At 45.1% G+C, this 18,050-nt stretch overlaps 1 protein-coding gene and 1 non-coding gene across 5 annotated transcripts in view; one reads left to right on the forward strand and one right to left on the reverse strand.

Moving 5' to 3' along the window:
• The window catches only part of EEF2K (eukaryotic elongation factor 2 kinase), a 36,018-nt gene extending 20,180 nt beyond the window's left edge, over window positions 1-15,838 (reverse strand). For 2 of the 4 annotated variants that reach the window (XM_072878103.1, XM_072878106.1), the window contains exons 1-4: window positions 12,370-12,467; window positions 4,055-4,379; window positions 2,179-2,229; window positions 290-390 (exon numbers count right to left, since the gene is read on the reverse strand). In XM_072878103.1, the coding sequence (XP_072734204.1) occupies window positions 290-390; window positions 2,179-2,229; window positions 4,055-4,300 (398 nt within the window). In that variant the 5' untranslated portion in view covers window positions 4,301-4,379; window positions 12,370-12,467. Of the gene's footprint in view, window positions 1-289; window positions 391-2,178; window positions 2,230-4,054; window positions 4,380-12,369; window positions 12,468-15,273 lie in introns of those variants that run through there. The other 2 variants (XM_072878104.1, XM_072878105.1) reach the window with 2 other exon arrangements.
• A 621-nt stretch (window positions 15,839-16,459) lies between these two features.
• On the forward strand, window positions 16,460-16,541 carry TRNAL-UAG (transfer RNA leucine (anticodon UAG)). The gene has a single exon. It is a non-coding gene; the product is annotated as a tRNA-Leu (tRNA).
• Window positions 16,542-18,050: the final 1,509 nt, after the last annotated feature.

The following is an 18,050-nucleotide window of genomic DNA, read 5'->3' on the forward strand; positions in this document are numbered from 1 at the left end:
AAAATATTTTTCAGCCTTGTTTCCTGCCTACATGGTGAAACTCATAGATACTACTTAGGTGGGAGAGAGAGAAAGAGTGTGACGCCAGTTTGCCAAAAGGTTTATTTTTTTATGATGTGCAGTATTTACATATTCCTGGGAGATTCAGTTAAGACACACTCACTTTGGGCATTACTGAAAGTTCTTCAGCCATGTAATTACACATATTCTGCACGACACCAACACAGCCCTTGCATAAACCAGCACATTCTGTTTAACATCAGCATTAAAAGCAGAAAGACCCACAGACCTGTAACGAGTGGCTTGTTCCGTCTCAATGTCCTCAAGATGAAATTCTGCCCACGGATCAGGCATGTGCTTAGCTTTCTGAATAGCATGCTTCCAGGTTTCCTGAAGAAGTTACAAACTGGCAGGTTATTTATAATCAGCAGCAACTCACAACAATGGCATTTTCTGGAGTACATCAGGATCCCAATGCTACGAAGACATGCAACTACACAACCCCCCAAAGCACTATTCAGAGCAGGGACCAAGCAGTACAGAAGACCACTCCGACATTTTATAGCTTCAAGTATAATGAAACACAGTTCAGAAATATAAAGTATCAGGTTTCAGTTCAATTTGCACCACCATAAAGTTACTGAGAACAGAATCTGGTCTCGTATATACCAAATATAATTTGCAAATATCTCTAACATATGCTGCAAATAGTGATAAGTCCCACCTAGATGATATTAATTCACTTTTACTGTTTTGATTTTTAACTTTTTGTAACTAACAGCATATGCTGGCAGTGTAAGCATAAAAAACTTCATTAGCAACAGAGCAATATGGATGAAGAAAAAAAAGTTCTGTAAACCCCAAGGCCCCCAAATTGTGCTCAGCATAAGAGAGAAGAAATTAGAATGTTGTAAAAATGGATTATTATAACAATTCCAGACAAGTAGCTACTTCAATCTCCACCAAGTCAACAATAAAAATCAAAGGGGTTTTCTGGAACATAAATGGTCTTTCTCTACCAGCCAATTTGGATGCTTTTCTCTTAACATTTTGATCTCCCTCTTTTTACATTGTACTGTTCCAAGAGAACTGGAGATATGATCCTGTGATGTGCCAAAGGCCTTCTGCAAGGTGAGCAGGAGAAAAGGCCACCCTGCACCCCCGCCAGTAAAGAAATACTGAGCTCTGAGATTTTGTTACTGCCTCTCTGACTGAATTTCAAGTACGCAGAAACAGTAACTTTTAAAATATTGGAATATTGGGGTTTTTTTTTCCTTTGGAATTTAGATTTCAGTCAAAACTTTAAAAAAAATACAGTATAAATTGGTACCAGCAATGACATCAAAGAAGTTTTTGAAGCAGCTGAGCTTTTAAATTGTTCATATTTTTATTTCAGCTGTAAATCTGCATACCTTGCAAACAATTTAAATGATCCCCTGACAATAAAACCACAAAATGAACACAATACTACAATAAATAAAGCAAGTTTAAAAGACAGGCTGAGAAAGACTTCCTACATGTTTCATAAGAAAATTAAGTTGCCTCAGATCATGCAATGATACACATTTCATATGGACCTGGGAACTTCCATACTTGAATGTATATGAAAGAAATAGGGAGAGAAAGAAACAAGTAGAATTGTTTGGTCCATTATCTATGTCAAATCATTCTTGAGTAGGGAACCTCTCCGAAGGTGATCTGTGTCCATGCTAGGTAATGGTTTAAATAAATTAATTACTTGTGCTGGATCTTGTGAGGTGCTTTGTACAAAAGCTGTATTCTAATCTTCAAACAAACAGAAGCTGGACTTCACAGAAATGGTGCTAACAGTGCAATTTTTCTCCTGCTGTAGGCATACGGCTGCCATACAGACTAAGTAGATGTCTTGCATCCATTCTGTTCTTGTTCACAGTAGGAAATACTGTGAAGAAACAACTACAGATATGCGCTTTAAAAGTAGTAGTATTTCAGGGTAGAGAACAAAAGATGGGTATTATTTCATTTAACAGATATCTTTTTTAGTTTTGACTTGATTACTTTTATGGGCTGAGGCAAGCAGTTCTCCCAGACGATAAAATAATGAACAAAAAAAGGCCATAAAAGAAAAAAACAAAACAAAACAAAAAACATCTTAATGCATCTATTAGATATGGTGTTCACATTTTCTTTTTAACCTACCCGACTATGGTCAACCACAGAGCCGTGCTTAGAACGATGCTGTGTGTCATTCTAAAGGATGCATGAGAAACATAAAAGTAGGAAAATACACTTGGTAAGACAAATGATTGACAAAGAGTCTCTGTTCTCTTTGTTAATTAAAAAAAAAAATATTTTTCCACTTAAAAGACACTCTTCAATTTATATTCCTAATTTAAGTTCATTCTTAGAACATCTGTGAACAAACCTACAGAGGTAAGTTGGCAATTTTTTTTTATTGGAAAACACGTGTTAAAAGGGTCTTGCCTATTGCCTAGCTAATTAAACATTGCTGAGTCTTGTTTAGAGGCAGAGAGTTAATAGTACCACTTCTATCTGTCTCTGCATTTCATTATCAATGGCCCACACTGCCATTAGCTTTGGGGTCCAGACAGCAGACTCTGATCAGACCAGGCTGTGGTGGTTTAAGATGTTATCAGCCCTGGCTGTCTGCTTCTCTCTGTGTTGGAAGTCACCATTTCTGCAGCTTAAGCAGCAGATGGAGACTTGCTTGCTCTACATCTCAACCCAATGCATTTTATCTGTGATGAAACCTAAAATGCCAAACCAGACATTGTGGAGCCCAAAGCATGGGCACATATATTCTGCAGAAGCAATATGATACCTTAGGAAGGAGGAAATAATTGCAATTTCTTAAGTCCTTATCAGTTTTATCTCAGGCCACATGACTCGGAACTCACACTGCAAACCCAGAGGCAAGTGTTTAGTACGTGCTAAAATGTACACACAAATGAAGACTAAGCTCCCTATCACGTCTTAACTTGCTTAGCATAGCATACACTAAAATCTGTCCCCTTGCCTATACTAAACTTTTACTCTTCACCTTCCTTAGGAGTATGTAGCTTTTAATGTTTCTGTTAACCAGCCTTGGTAAAAATCTTACTGCAGACAAGAGAGTTTCACTTTTGATGTGTTACTTAATATGTTAGCTGACTGAAATAAACCATGTAGTATCTCTCCAGGAATAAAGCATGCGTTAGGCATAACCAAAATTTTAGAGTATCTATTAAATAAATGTTAATAAAACACATAAAATCCTAGTCTAGAAAAAAATCTAAGAGACATGCTAGTTTACCACAAATGGTGCATATTTGGAATACCTAACCTATAGAGTAAGTGTTATTTGTGTTCTTGAGGCTCCATTGCCTGTGGGCTCATCTCCCTTTGCCTGGCCTGATCTGTGCAAGGGGAGTGGAGTGGAACAGGACACACTGCCAAGGAAGCACCAACTATGGCCCCTTTGACCTCTCTGCAATGCTGTGACTGCTGTTCATTTTAAAAAGGTCAGATACTGCTCGAGTACACCATCAGGAACTACTGCCAGTGTGCCACTTCATGGCCAAGCATGAGAGTCAACTTGTTAAAAGCTCCCTAAGAAGGAACTATAACCTGAAAACCTATCATTACAAGTTTATAATTTACAATTTTATTTGTTCAAATAAAAGTATTTTGGATTGTTAACTCTGCTGTTAACTCTGCAAAATCCATAATAAAATATCTTCTGCCAGGCCCCAATTTAGCTTACAACAAGTATCATCTTTTAAATCCCTCAAGCAACATATTGCCTTTTTAATGGTTTGATAATAATGGCAGTGAATCCTTTGCCTGGAATCTGCTGCCCTTTGTAGGTGAGGATCTCCCATTGAACTAAAAGGGACAGAAAGCAATTCAATGGCAGTGTCAGACTATTGGCTTAATGGAATTAACTACAGTCTGGAAAAAACAGATGTATTTTTTAATTGAAAAGCGTTAGTTACAAGAGATGAAGCAGTTAGCGAATCTCTCATGCCAACTATGTAAAACCAAAACCTTATTGAAGGCTGGAACCAATACTTACCTTAAAGCTAAAAGAGTTTCTAGGGGAAGAGCTTGAACTGTACTGTTCAGTTTTTGCTAAGTTGCTATAATAATTGTCAACTTTGATACTAGCAGACTTGTTAGAAACTGGATCATCCGTTATTGGACAGATAAAATAATTGTCTTCATCATCACTATCAGCATCAAGATAATTTCCAGAGTTTGCTGTAGTCGATCTAGCATTATCAATCCCTTCCATACGAAAAATAAGGTCCTCGTCTGCCATGTCTGTGGAAGGTTGGTTTAATTCCTGCAATTATTAAAATGGCCACTATTCCAACGCACATGTAAATGGAGGGAAGAAGCTGGGTGGGAGAGAAAAAAAAAAAAGGGTTGTTATTAGAAGAACAAATGATGCATGAAACTGATGTCAGCACACTGGCTGAAAAAAAAAAAATCATTTGCATATACTATAAAAATGATCCCCAAGTACCTACATGTGGTTTTGAACACCTCAGTGCTAGATCTGGGTTTCCGGAAGGCACTCAGTTTTTAAATTGCTACAAGATTGAGAAAATAAGATAACCAAGTATAGAATACTACTATAAAATCAGAGGGACTGCAAACACCACCTGCTGCCTATGGTTGACATTTGTTAATGCTCCTTTCTCCTCCTGTGAATGTTTTTATTCTTCCTCATCTGAAATGCTGAGTTTCACAACACTGGTCTTAGAAACTCGAGGAAGTTTCACCTCAAACACCACAGTCAGGTTTTCGAATTTTTTCAGGACAAGTCTTCTCAAGGATATTGCATACAAAATTAATAGCCAAAGAAGTTCGAGAATATTATTGGAACAGCATAGAAAATTGTCCCACCGCTGCCAAGATTTAAGTTGGCTTTTAGCTCACATACAGCCAACAGCTCACAGTGCAAAACACGCTGCTGAAAGCGCAAAGCACATTGCCAAGCTACCCAGGACGTCCTCGGAAGGACAAAGTACAAAAGAGGCCACAAAAGGAGGCCTGCCATTCTACTACTGCTGCCCAAGTGCACTCACTAGTAGACTAGAGAGACAAGAGGAGTTATGTGTAAGGGGTACCCTTCTGTCTTTTACAATCTGTGAAGGGATTTCACTTTGGACCAGTCTTGTGTGATCTAAACAATCCTCTTCCAACTCCAAAGACAGCAGATATGGCAGTTTGCTCAACAGCATTAAGTCTCTGAGCTGTGTTTGCTTTAAGCATAGAGCTTAAAGGAAAAAATATTCTCCCTGGTTAATAGTTCTTTTTCAAAGAGGTTAGAAAGCTTGATTTTGTCACTGGTTATTGCAACTTTTTAGTAGCTTCCTGGATCCTAAGAGAACAGAATAGGTAGGGTTTAGCTTCTCCTGGGTCCTAGCTCCAAAGTAAACTAAGCAAATTGAAAGTAACAGCAACAGTGTGAGGCAGACAGGTCATGGGTTTTTATTAATATCTGATCAACTATTTCCAAGCCCAGAAGGTGACATTCTAGGTAAATATTTCACTGAAACATTCTGACACATTAAACAATGTTAGAGTAAACAATATGGGGAGTTCCATATGGGTATCAAAACTGCAGCTCTGCAAAGTCTCCCATCTTTCTGTAACTTTTCCAGATTAGTGACACCAGCTTCAGGGAGGCAGAGCACAGACACTGCACAGCCTGACTGCTGCAATAGATGTGTTATAAAAAAAGATAGGTGAATCATGGAAGTATTTTTCCTGGAGCTCTGGTTCCACCCCTGGAGATCTTACAACAGGAACATGACCAGAAGCCTCCAACCAGGAAACAGTTTGTGATGATTCAGCAGAACTCAAACACAAATAAACTCCCACAGTTCCAAGCTACAGAAGGCGAGTATTCTGTCTTCCACACATTACCAGCCATACAGATGCAAACAGTTTCCATTCTTCCCCATTTCACAGTCCAGAGCCACTGGTGGCAGGACACCAAAAATGACTTTCAGAAAGGAGAGTTTGCCAGTTTTGAGACCTATAAACTCTCCTCCTTCCACCTTCAGCAAGGAGGCCTCAAACACAAGGGGGCAGGTGGCCATGACAGCCTTGGAGTAGAGTAACATTGCACCTTCGGTGCAAGGGCTCATTTTAGTCCATCGTATGTAACATACGCTGCCAAGCAGAAGGCTAGGGATATATGCCTGAGTAGGAAACTGGTGTTACTGCCGGCATCCCCTGCCCCCTGTTCAGTGTGGTTCCTTTGCTTCACAGTGGTTCTCTACAGCTCAGGCTCCCTTTCTACACTGTCAGGCTATTTCCCGGGTACTCTTGCACTAAAAGCTCTTTTTTTCCTCTGAACTCTTGTCCTTTTCCTGCTGAGTCCACTCACATGATCAAGTACACATCTATGGAGGTTTCTAGCTATCAAGGAAGGCATGAACAGCCAGAGTGGAACAGGTCCATGATTCATCTAATACCAGCTGCTTCAAAGAGCAAAGAAACCTTCACAGAACAATAATGCATCCCTGTTCACATGTTTTTCTAATTGCTGATAGTTCACATTTTCTGAAACCGTTCTCATTAACTGCACTAACTCTAGGTTTCAGAGTCATTTCCTGAAGTCTCTAACACCTGTCTTTGCCAATTTAATTACTTTCTGTAATGACTTTAATACCCAATCGCATCAAAAGCTCAGATCACACTAAAGAGAACACACGGACTGAAGTGAAATGACCTTTCTGCCTCACACTTCTGTTAATTGTATCTTCTATTGACAGTACAACATACAACTGATTCCCCTGTGACTGTATCCTGCTTGGAGCCTTCCAGGTCACTCCACTGTTTCCTGTTGCATTTTTATTCAATGCTGAGGTCAATCAGCAAATCTGATCACAACCAAGCTGACAGCAAAGAACAGCCTGACCCTTTAAAACTCAGCAGGAGAATCTAATGCCCAGGCAAGAACCGAGTGGGCATCAACGCAGCACAGCTTCTTCCACACCACAAGTACTGCGGTGAACTGGGAGCAGGTCTGTAGAGCAGCACGGTTGTGTTGAGGGTCTGACATCCTCACCATCTGCCCCTTGGGGATTTACTTCAGACTAACTCTAGTCTGGTCTCAGGGAGTGGATACCACCAGTGGCTGTGCTATGTTCTCCAGTTAAGTTTCATGCACAAGGAGTTTAGTTTGCAAGCTCTGAGACTGCTTTTCAACATGAATCAAAGTGCAGTGAGCTGAGATGATTGGTAGTCGCTTCAGAAGCGCTTTTCTGATCAGAATAAAAAGCCAGTGTAGGCTCACCCAGGGGGAGGCTGGAAAGGGACAGACACACAAGGGACTGGGCTACTCCTTGATTTTACTGTAAGTTTTTTTCCTTAAAAATAATAAAGCAGGTTTACAAACCACACCATGACTCTTAAATCACTATCAGCACTTAAGGGTATTTTCTCTGAAGCAGTCAGAAAACAGTAGCACAAGCACAAACTTCCAGGCCCACTCAAATTAATGGGAATATTTTATCCTCATTTAAGCTTTGATTATTCACATTGCTCTGCTGCATGAAAAACAGGAAGGGGTTAGATGAATGCAAAATAATAATCCAAATCTTCACACAGATTTAGCTGAGTTTAAACAAATATTTGCTGGCAAGTCTGCTGCAGTGAATTTTGCTGGCTCTTCAGATTACAGTCAGGTCTGCCTGTTTTGTGCTTGATTAGAGAGCAGAAGTAGACTACACAAAGCAGCATATCTTGATTTGTTTCACACAAAATATAGCTTAAAATCTTTTTGGTCCTGGAGCCCTGAAAACAACGATTTGAGCTTACAGAATATTGCACTGAATTTGTTCTCAATATTTTATAACTATCCCCCTTCCTTCCGACATCCATCGAATGGAAGTATCATCTGTTTTACAAGCTAGAAAAATGAGATTTAGGAATGACCAAAGCCCTTGGAAGAGGTGGAAGTCTACATAGATACTTCGAAAATACCTGCACCTATAAAATAGAGGATTAGTTAGAATTTTCAAAATTTGGCCCTGACACTGGCTGTGCAACGGCATGCAACTTAAGGCAGACACTTCTAACTGTTCCATCAATTGCTTAGTTCTAGAGCAACCTCACCCAACCAGCTAAATCAGGGATTTTCACACAGCTAGCCTAAAAAGACAACTATAAAACAACGTTTTCAGCTTTGCTTCACTGTTATTCTTCAGCTCTGTGCATATTCAACCTTCTTTCTCCATGAAATAGTACCAGATAAATACACTCCTACAACAGTATTCATAGCTGCAGACCTTACACCACAAGTACTGAGAAGATGCCATCCAGAGGGATCTGGACAAGCTCAATAAGTGGGCCCACGTGACCCTCATGAGGTTCAACAAGGCTAAGTGCAGGGTCCTGCACCTGGGTCAGGGCAACCCCCAGTATCAATACCAGCTGGGGTGTGAAGGGATTGGGAGCAGCCCTATGGAGGGGGACTTTGGGCTATGGGTGGATGAAAAGCTGGACATGAGCTGACAATGTGCGCTCACAGCCCAGAAGGCCAACCGTATCCTGGCTGCATGAAAAGAAGTGTGGCCAGCAGGTCGAGGGAGGAGATTCTGCCCCTCTACTCTGCTCTGGTGAGACCCCACCTGGAGTACTGCATCCAGCTCTGGAGCCCTCAGCACAAGAAGGACATGGATCTGTTGGAGTGGGTCCAGAGGAGGGCCACAAAAATGATCAGTGGGATGGAACACCTCTCCTATGAGAACAGGCTGAGAGAGTTGGGGTTGTTCAGCCTGGAGAAGAGAAGGCTCTGGGGAGACCTTACTGCAGCCTTTCAATACTTAAAGGGGGCTTACAAGAAAGATGGGGACAAACTTTTTCGCAGGGCCTGTAGCAAAAGGACAAGGGGTAATGGTTTTAAACTGAAAAAGGGTAGATTTAGACTAGATATAAGGAAGACATTGTTTACAATGAGGGTGGTGAAACACTGGAATAGGTTGCCCAGAGAGGTGGTAGATGCCCCATCCCTGGAAACATTCAAGGTCAGGCTGGATGGGGCTCTGAGCAACACGATCTAGTTGAAGATGTCCCTGCTCACTGCAGGGGGGTTGCACTAGATGACCTTTAAAGGTCCCTTCCAACCCAAACTATTCTATGATTCTATGGTCACCACAGAAACAGTGCCTTAACATATGGCAGCTTTCACCAGCAACATTATGTTGTTCGTTACTGCCTTTCTGACAGAGGTAGTATTCCCACAGATCAGCTAGCAACACAGGTAACACCAGAACTCCACCTGCAATGGGCAGCATCAGCTACAGTAAACCACTGCTGAAGGAGGTCTGAGCCAACTCATCTGACTTTGCACTGAAGCAGCTTTGGAGCATTCATATAATCTACTCTCTAACAAAGACCACGCAAGAGCAGTCATCTCTGGAAAGAGGCAGTTGCGCATAACTGGAAGGGGAAGGTACCCTCAGTTGCCACTACCATTTTTACTGCGATCACCTTACTAGAGTCTAACAAGTATTTGAGAATGTTAACCTCTACTGCTTGTCAGCACATGCAAACAGCAGATGTAAAATGATACTTCAAGTACAGGACTAACTCCAGGATATACTGAACTAGCCTCATTACCCACAGCTGCTGTCCTGCACTCATTTCTACCACTGCAGTCAAATACACACAAGCAGATCCATCAGGTCTGAGACGGTCCGAGAAGCAGCAGCAACAGGAATGCAGGTTTATGCAGCGATTGCAAACATTCATGATTTCTGTGACTTGCTGTGTAAAGGGAACATCATCACACAAATCAGTTTGTATTTAAAGCTAATGGTGTTTATAAAACTCCGCCAGTTTTTCTTGGAAGCATACTTCTTGTAAAGGACTTGTGTTTACTTTGGAAGTGTATTTACTAAAAACCGTCCTCACATAACATACTCTTTAAAACAGAATTCAAGAACCAAACTTTAAACTCCACAAACACTGCTCTAAACCTCACAGTTTATTTGACCAAAAGCCCTATTAAAAAAGCCTGAGCTTCATCCCAAGGCTTATATTCTGTGCTGTTGCATCATGGCATAAAGCTGTACTATCTAGGAACCCCTGCTTCTATTGCTGCTACGTTTTCATCATTTAGTCTTTAATATCCATTACAGAAGCTTTCCTAGGGCTAAGCAGCAAAGACAGTCAGACTGCACCTAGCCTGCAAGCCTGCATTATCACACACAACCTGTAATTTAAACTACCCACTCCAATCTACTTTGAAAATGTATTCCATTTTTTTAATCAACCTTGTACTATGCGATTCAAAATGAAGATAATCTAAAATATAGTCAGTTATTAAAGCTGCTCAAGTCTCTATTATTTTTTGGGCTTTTCCGGTGCCTGGATGAAGTATTTTTCTTTCTCTTGCCTTTATATGCAATAGCCATATCACCAGGAGAGGCAGGTGAGTTGCAAGGACAATCGACTGTGTTGCAGAGCACAGTGCATATGCAAACACAGATAAAGAGAGGGGAAAATTCACATCACAGTGCTGGTAAAACATGACTTCTTTCTTGCAGAGAGTCTGTTGTTACAAAACACTCCTGGTTTGGCAGGACCCTTGACCAAGACCCCACAGCTGCCTCACCATTGAAACCTGCCTTAATTCATCCCAAAGAGCTGAGTGATAGGAATGCTCTATTCTCGTCAGTAAAAGAAGGGACAACTGGAGCATCTCCAGCTACTTCTTAGTGGCTGTTTCAGATCAGACACAGCCCTCTGCACCACGATAGCACAGGACAGGGGAACAGGAACTGCCCTAGAACCAAGGAAGTCCCACCTCCTCTTGTAGAGAAGAATTAAAGAAAGAGTGACGCCCATCTCCCTGGTATAATACTAAATCCCTTTTGGTTTAATACCACATCAGCTAAAGCCATCTAGCAGGATACCTGTAAGAGTAACAAGCAGTTTTTTCTTTTAAGACAAAAATCGCTTTTTTTCAGTTTAGCATTCTTTTAAAATACAGATTTGAAATTTAGCCTAAGCAACTATACAGGCTGTGCACCTTACAACGTATTGTTATCATCTTTATGTACAGACACAAAGCTGCATAACATGGTCCAGAACAACCCCACTGCTACGTTAACATCCTGTAGCACATTACAGAACTATTGTGCTTTCCAAACACCCAACCAACCCTTGTGAAACAAATGTCTGTTCTCACCTGCACCGCACACTGGCAAGAAAACAGGTTTAGTGAGTCAAGGTAACAGCTCTGATAAAAAAAGTTTAAAACGCAGAAATGTCTCAACTCACTGGCTACCTTTGACAAACCTGTTCTTACCAAGTACAGATCTTCTAATGAGAAGCCTTTACTTCAGGTCCCTTCCAGTGTGTCACTACTGCAAACACCGTGGCACAAATCACATCCAGTTTGCAAGCACAGCTGGGATAATGCATTGCATTAACCAGCGAGTGTTAGAGAGCAATGATGCAAAATTCATGAAGTTAATGGGAGAGTTCGTCTGTGCCAGTTCAGAGTACGAAGCATTTGAGACTCAGACCCCTGTGCAAGGAAATACATTGTGGCTTCAAACACACAAATGACTTTTAGGGTTGCAAGCGGTAAAGCACAGAAACGACCCTTCCAAGTCAAGTCCACCCTTCTGCCAAACACACAAACGAATACTATGTTAGCAGTAGCCAAAACACAAGGATATAAAAGGATATAAAAGGACAGAAAAGGAACTTTCAGGATAACTTTAAAATGCCCTTCCATTGCCACTAATAGCTCTGTTATTTCAACTGGCTTTAAATACACAGAACAATTAACTATCACTGACTTTGCAAGCATTTCCTCGGTACTCCACGTTGTTAATCAACCCCATGCTTTATGCATATTGAGGCATTGGAAAAATTACCCAGATGTTTACAGTCCTAGAGGCCATTACAGGCTGTCACCGTGTACTCAGCTAGCCCTCCACCCGCCTGCAGGCAACAGGCTGGCAGCTTCTACCCGCCGTCCGCTCCACACACACCAGCACCGTTCTCTTGGGCTGTTCTACAGTTACAAACAGGATTTCGGGACTCTTAAACTGGGCATGCCCTAAAATTAATTGCACAGTCCTGGAAACATATATGGATGAAACTATTATCTCCAGGCATAAGTGCAGGAGTGTCGCCCAATACAAAAATATCAGGTTATTTTTAGGTCACCGCAGAAGCTCACGGCTTGGCCGCCGGCCTTTTATAGGCTCTAACCGCCAAGTTGTTCACCATTTTCTGTAATAAAAACCGCCCGTTCCGCCCTCCGCACTTCAGCCCGCGAGCAGCCTGGCGGCAGCTTTCACGGGCCCGACCCCCCGCCGGTGTCGGCCCCCGCGCCGCGAAGGCACCTACCGGGTTCGTGCAGCCCGGACCCGCCGCCCCGGCCGGTGCAAAGCGATCCCGCTGCCACCGCGCCGCCGCCGCCCAGCCCACAGCAGGCGGGCGCGCAGCCGCTCTGCTGAGGGGAGGCGGGCAGCGGGGCCGCCCCTCACCTCCCCCGCTGCCGCCGCCTTCCCGCCCACCGCGCGAGCAGGTGGCGCCTCACGCTCGCCTCAGCAGCCGCTCCGCGACCCGGTCGTAGGCGCACACCTAGCTGAGGCGGGGAGCCTCCTAGACGCTGCTTGTGAGAAAAACGTTGAAAATTCGGGGAGAAAATCCCCCATCAGCACTGTTAGGTGTTAGAGATGGGGGAATCCCAGGCGAGAGAGAGCAGGAAGGAAAGCGGCTGTGCTGGAAACCTACGTGAAGCCAGCACAACTCATCCGAGCAGCATCCGAGTTTCCTTTCCTTTCTGCTTCCTTTGGGTTTGGAGCCGAAAGGTGGGTTTCCCGGTGCAGGCGCTCCCACAGGAAAGGCCCACCGCACGGCAGTCCCCCGAGGACCCCAGCCCTGGGGGAAGGCAGGGAGCAGACATAGACAGCGACCGTGGGGCCTATGGGGGCTCTGTGCACTTCAGGTTGCCCTTTTCGGCTACATTAAATTGCACAGTGCTTCATTTCCCCATGAGAAATGGCAGAAGTATGCACCAGATTTCAAGTTCCAAAGACTTAAGACTTCCTCAAATCACCCACATTTGCTTTCTTCTCAAAACATTGGCTTTTTGGGTTGAAAACGCCCATGTTAAGCTTTTCCTCAAGCTAGAATTTGTGGAAAATTTAAACAAAACTCCTTATCCTTTCATGGGTTACATGGAAATTAATGTAAATAGGTTCTGGCTTAATTTTATTACTTGGCAGCCTGCAAAGCATCTGCCACTTTTACTGTTGTTTAATCTCTTATTCATGTAAATAATCCTCACTAGTGCTTTTTACCATGAGTAGGGGTTACAAAACGAAGACTGGAAGATGTGAGTACATCCTTTGTGACCGACGGTCTCTTGCAGCATCACAGACAGAAGAATGCACCATCCCCATGCTCTCCAAAGAGGGAGGCAACACAGAGAGAAACACTGCTGCAATGCTAGTGCTGAGAGAATCTTCAGGAGGAAGATTACTAATGTCTAATTAAAAACACACAGAGCAGATGCTCTGACTCTCTGCCAGGAACACCTGCCTGCCACCACCATTACTTACATAAATTGAACTGTATCTTAGCTTGGGGACTGGGGGGAGCAGCAAGTGCATGCAGGAATGCTGCCTGTGATTGACCTGTAATTCTGGCAGCAATTTCCAGCACTATGCTGAGGGTGCAGCCCTCGTCTAAGAATGTAAAGCAGAGACTTGACTAAGCCCCCGTTTAATGCTGCTTCCTACAGGCACATTTCTGGGTAGCCTCAAATTCCTGCAGAGTTTAAGCTCAAATTAAACACATTTACAACGTTTGTCGATTGTGCAGAAAACCACCGAGGTCCTATTAATCTCTCACCTGCAAATCACTGTTGTAAATATTAACAACTATTGAAAACCAAGTGCTTTTGCCCTGTCAGTGCCAGAATGTGCGTCTCCCCATTTCTCATTCTGCGGGCAGCCCAGCTGAGCACCCTGGGTAGAGCAGCACGCAGCTGGGCAGCCGTAGGGATGCCTCACAGCAGGGCCTGGGAAGAGAGCAGACTCGTCAAATTAATTCTGAAGGCCTGGTGGAAGCCAGATGCCCGGTTCCCACTGCATGAAAACGTGTTGATAGTGGTTAGAAAAATCACTATCTGCTATCGCAGGGTACTGATAATGGTGGAATACCGTTACTGGTGTGATATATGAGCACAACGGAACAAGTCACAAGAGTAACTGCCATTAAACTCATGTAAATACGCAGCATTGTTTTGGACTGAAAGGGACCCAGTGGCATACAGCTGTATGCCATATATGCCATATAGCATACATGCTATATATCCTTATGGAGAGCGTTCTGTTATATTAGGAACTTAGTTAGGTTATACCATCTCCAGCTACACATTTCTCGTGCTTTTAAATAAGCCAGCTCTGGTACCCTGATGCAAGGCTGTATTTATTTTCACGTTTAAGCCTGGGGCTTCTCTTCTCTATAACATTTTCTTAAAAGAACAATCAGTGATGATGAAAAAGCATTTGGTGAAATACTGATGTATATTGATATTAGATATTAGCCCAGACATGCTGCATCTTCTAGTTTTAGTTTTCTATTTAGATGTTATATATTATATCCTAACACTTAAGGAGTTTGAGTCACATTCATTTTTTGTTTGAAAATATTAAAAATTTAATTTAAAATGGCAACCTAGAAAATTAGTGACCTGCAAGTCTAGTATGTTATTCTTTCATTTAGTATGCTCAGCAATGCACATATATATTTTCCAAGAGCACTAAAGCTTGTAAAGTTCTAATATGCTCGTGTTAAATGAGGTTGTGTTTAGAAATTGCTGTTCTGAGGAACTGTGGTTTTTGAAAGGAAAAAGGAAAGCACACTCCAGATAATACTAACTTTCAGACCAATTTTGTTCTGCATTCATTTGAAAATCCAGATGAAAAGTTGCCTGTAAATAAATTAATTCTCTCAACAATTTGTGCCTACATACTCCTATGACAGTCCCTTCTTATAAGGTAAATCCAGTTGGTCTTAAACCTCACTTCAGCCATATGGTAGGTGCATATAACATACATGCATAGTTTCCTGGAGCACCAGTGCATGACTTCCTACAGGAAGAAGAGCAGTGGTAGACATAATTTCTCTGTATTAATTGCACAGCATTTAGTCCTGATGTTTTTAGCTCTGTCCACAAAATAATTATACAAATTCCTCCTGCAGGCCTCCCGGAGTAAGAGAATTCGTCTTTCTACTCACCAGCAACAGCTTGAGTCTGGCTCTGGTTGCCAAACCCAGCTCCCTCATTGACGTGGACAGGGAAAGCACCTGCTTACACCATGCTTGAGCTCCGCAGAAGCAGGTAAGCGAGGCACCAATGCAGCAGGATGACAAGCTGCGTATGGACAGCCCTGGCCACCAGCTGCACTTTGTACCAGCCTCCACAGCTCCCTGTTGAGCAGCACAGAGACACAGGCAGCCAGGGGCCTCCCATTGCAGGTGGGAATGGTTCAGCTGAAGACACACTGCGATGCCAAGTCAGCAGCTGGCTGAGAAGGTCACTAGCCGCCCAGCGTGCTGGCAGCTCAGGGGTGTGCAGCTCTGCGGGCAGCACTTGTGCTGCGGCGGGCTGGCAGGCTGCTGTCTCCCCGAGAGAAGCTGGGAGAGAAGGCAGGGGGTTCCTGCTGGTGGGGCAGGGGCACACCGGACCCTCTTCCTGGCAGGGAGGTTGTGCAGACCTGCTCTTGCAGCTGCAAAGGCACTAGTGAAGGGCTGCTGTCGTCCCTGCGTGGCCACGGCAAGGACATCCCTGGGGTGGCGGATCCGTGCCGCTGGGGAAAGCCTTCCTGAGGACAAGCTGTCCCTCCACCGCTGCAGCTGCTGTGGGGAACAGGCCCCCGGGCAGCGCCTTGCCTAGGTGCCGGCCTGTGCCTGCCGGACAAAGTGCCCCGAGGCGCAGCCCGACAGCCGGGGCCACGGAGGAGGAGGTGGGGGGGTGAGGCGTTGGGGGGTGAGGCCCGGGGGGCGGCCGGGCGCCGGGGCGGGAGGGGAGAGGGGGCCGCGCCTCGGCCTCCCCGGCCGGCGGCCGCGGGTCCGGGGTCAGCGCGGGCGGCGCCCAGGCCACGTGTGCAGCCGGCGCCGGGCGCGCGGCAGCGGCGCCACCTGTCGGGCGCGCGCCGGCGGCGGGGAGCCCGCAGGGCCTGAGGCGGGGGACGGGCGGCGGGGGACGGGCCCCGGCGGAGCCCCCGGCGGCCCCGGCCGCGGAGCCCTCCGCCGGAGAGCGAGGAGGCCACGCCCACTGCAGCAGTAGCATTTCCCAGGCAGGGAGCGCGCCGGCGGGCGCTGGGGTAGCGCAGACGCAGGTGGGCAACCTGTGGGCGTGGGTGGGGCGAGCGGCGGCGCCGCCCCCCTGAAAGAGGCCTGGCGGGCGGCTGAGGAGGCAGGCGGTAGCGTGGCCGAGTGGTCTAAGGCGCTGGATTTAGGCTCCAGTCATTTCGATGGCGTGGGTTCGAATCCCACCGCTGCCAAGCTGTTTTGTCCCCGCCGTGGCGGCGGCTCCTTTTCGCCGCCCGGCCAGCGAGGCCGCGTTGGCGGCGAGCGGGGGCGGCCCCCAGACGGTGCGGCCTTCACGGGGCGGGCACGGCGCCCCGCGGCCGCTCGGGGTGCGTGGGTGTTGGGGGTTGCCGGTCACGCTGGTTAAGATCTAATTATGGAAAGTTGTGGTATGTTCTGGGGAAAGTGGCTTCTCCTCACTTGCGTGTCTCTTGGTTTAAAAATACAAGCAGAAATACTAATTTCGGCGGTTCTGCGTTCCCGTGCTGTGTTCGAGTTACTGCACCCTCAACCCGCAGGCCCTGCACCAGGCCTTTGCTGCCTGCCCTGCACTGAGGCAACTGAGGTGAGGCCTAAGCGCTCTCACCTTCTCCAGAATTCTCAAATCCACCTATGATTCCTCCTGCCCCACGACCTTGATTCCTCTCGATCTCCTGTCTCATTCGTGGTACTGTCTCCCAAGCTCACTCTTACTGCTCGCACTGTGCTCCTGATGGGTAACAGGAGGGTTCCTTGGATGGAAGGATGGGTTCCTTTCCCATTTTACAGGCTGGAAAAGGTGCAGATGGAAAAGGTGCAAGTACAGATTTCTGTGATAAATCGCCCACATAAGTGGCAGATGGGAGGGAGCGGGGCCCTCCAGACCCCCCCATTGTTTAGGCCCATTTTAGCCGAACAGTAATTCAAAATGCACATTGTTTGCTTTAGCTACTGCAGGGATTTGCTCAGTACAACTGCTATACTTTAGAAATTAGGTGCAAAACCACAGTTGTACCTAAAGTTCAGCTGACAAGCAATTAAACTTTGTTAGTTGTTGTCCTCAATAACTACAGGAGGTAAAGAAAGTGGTCCAAAGATCAGCGCAACCTGCAGTGGCACATTCCTCTACTGTGACATAAATGCACTTAACTAATGGAACTTAGCTAATAACTTCCAATTTATCTAAATGTCCTGGTTTCAGCTGAGATAGAGTTAATTTTCTTTATAGTGGCTGGTACGGGGCTATGTTTTGGATTTGTGCTGAAAACAGTGTTGATAATACAGAGATGTTTTAGTTGTTGCTGCACTAGTCAAGGACTTTTCAGCTTCCCATGCTCTGCCAGGTGCACAAGAAGCTGGGAGGGGACACAGCCAGGATGGTTGGTCCAAACTGCCCAAAGGGCTATTCCATACCACATGACGTCATGCTCAGTATATAAAGCTGGGGAAGAAGAAGGAAGGGGAGGACATTTGGAGTGATGGCGTTTGTCTTCTCAAGTAACCATTACGCATGATGGAGCCCTGCTTTCCTGGAGGTGGCTGAACACCTGCCTGCCCATGGGAAGTAGTGAATTAATTCCTTGCTTTGCTTTGCTTGCATGCGCGGCTTTTGCTTTACCTATCAAACTGTCTTTATCTGAACCCACGAGTTTTCTTACTTTTGCTCTTCCAATTCTAGGTGCTGTCACAGATGGCTCTGCACCCCAGGGGTAGGGCGGGGAGTG

The sequence above is a fragment of the Ciconia boyciana genome, chromosome 13 (genome assembly GCF_034638445.1).
Source record: "Ciconia boyciana chromosome 13, ASM3463844v1, whole genome shotgun sequence".
Taxonomy (NCBI): Eukaryota; Metazoa; Chordata; class Aves; order Ciconiiformes; family Ciconiidae; genus Ciconia; species Ciconia boyciana.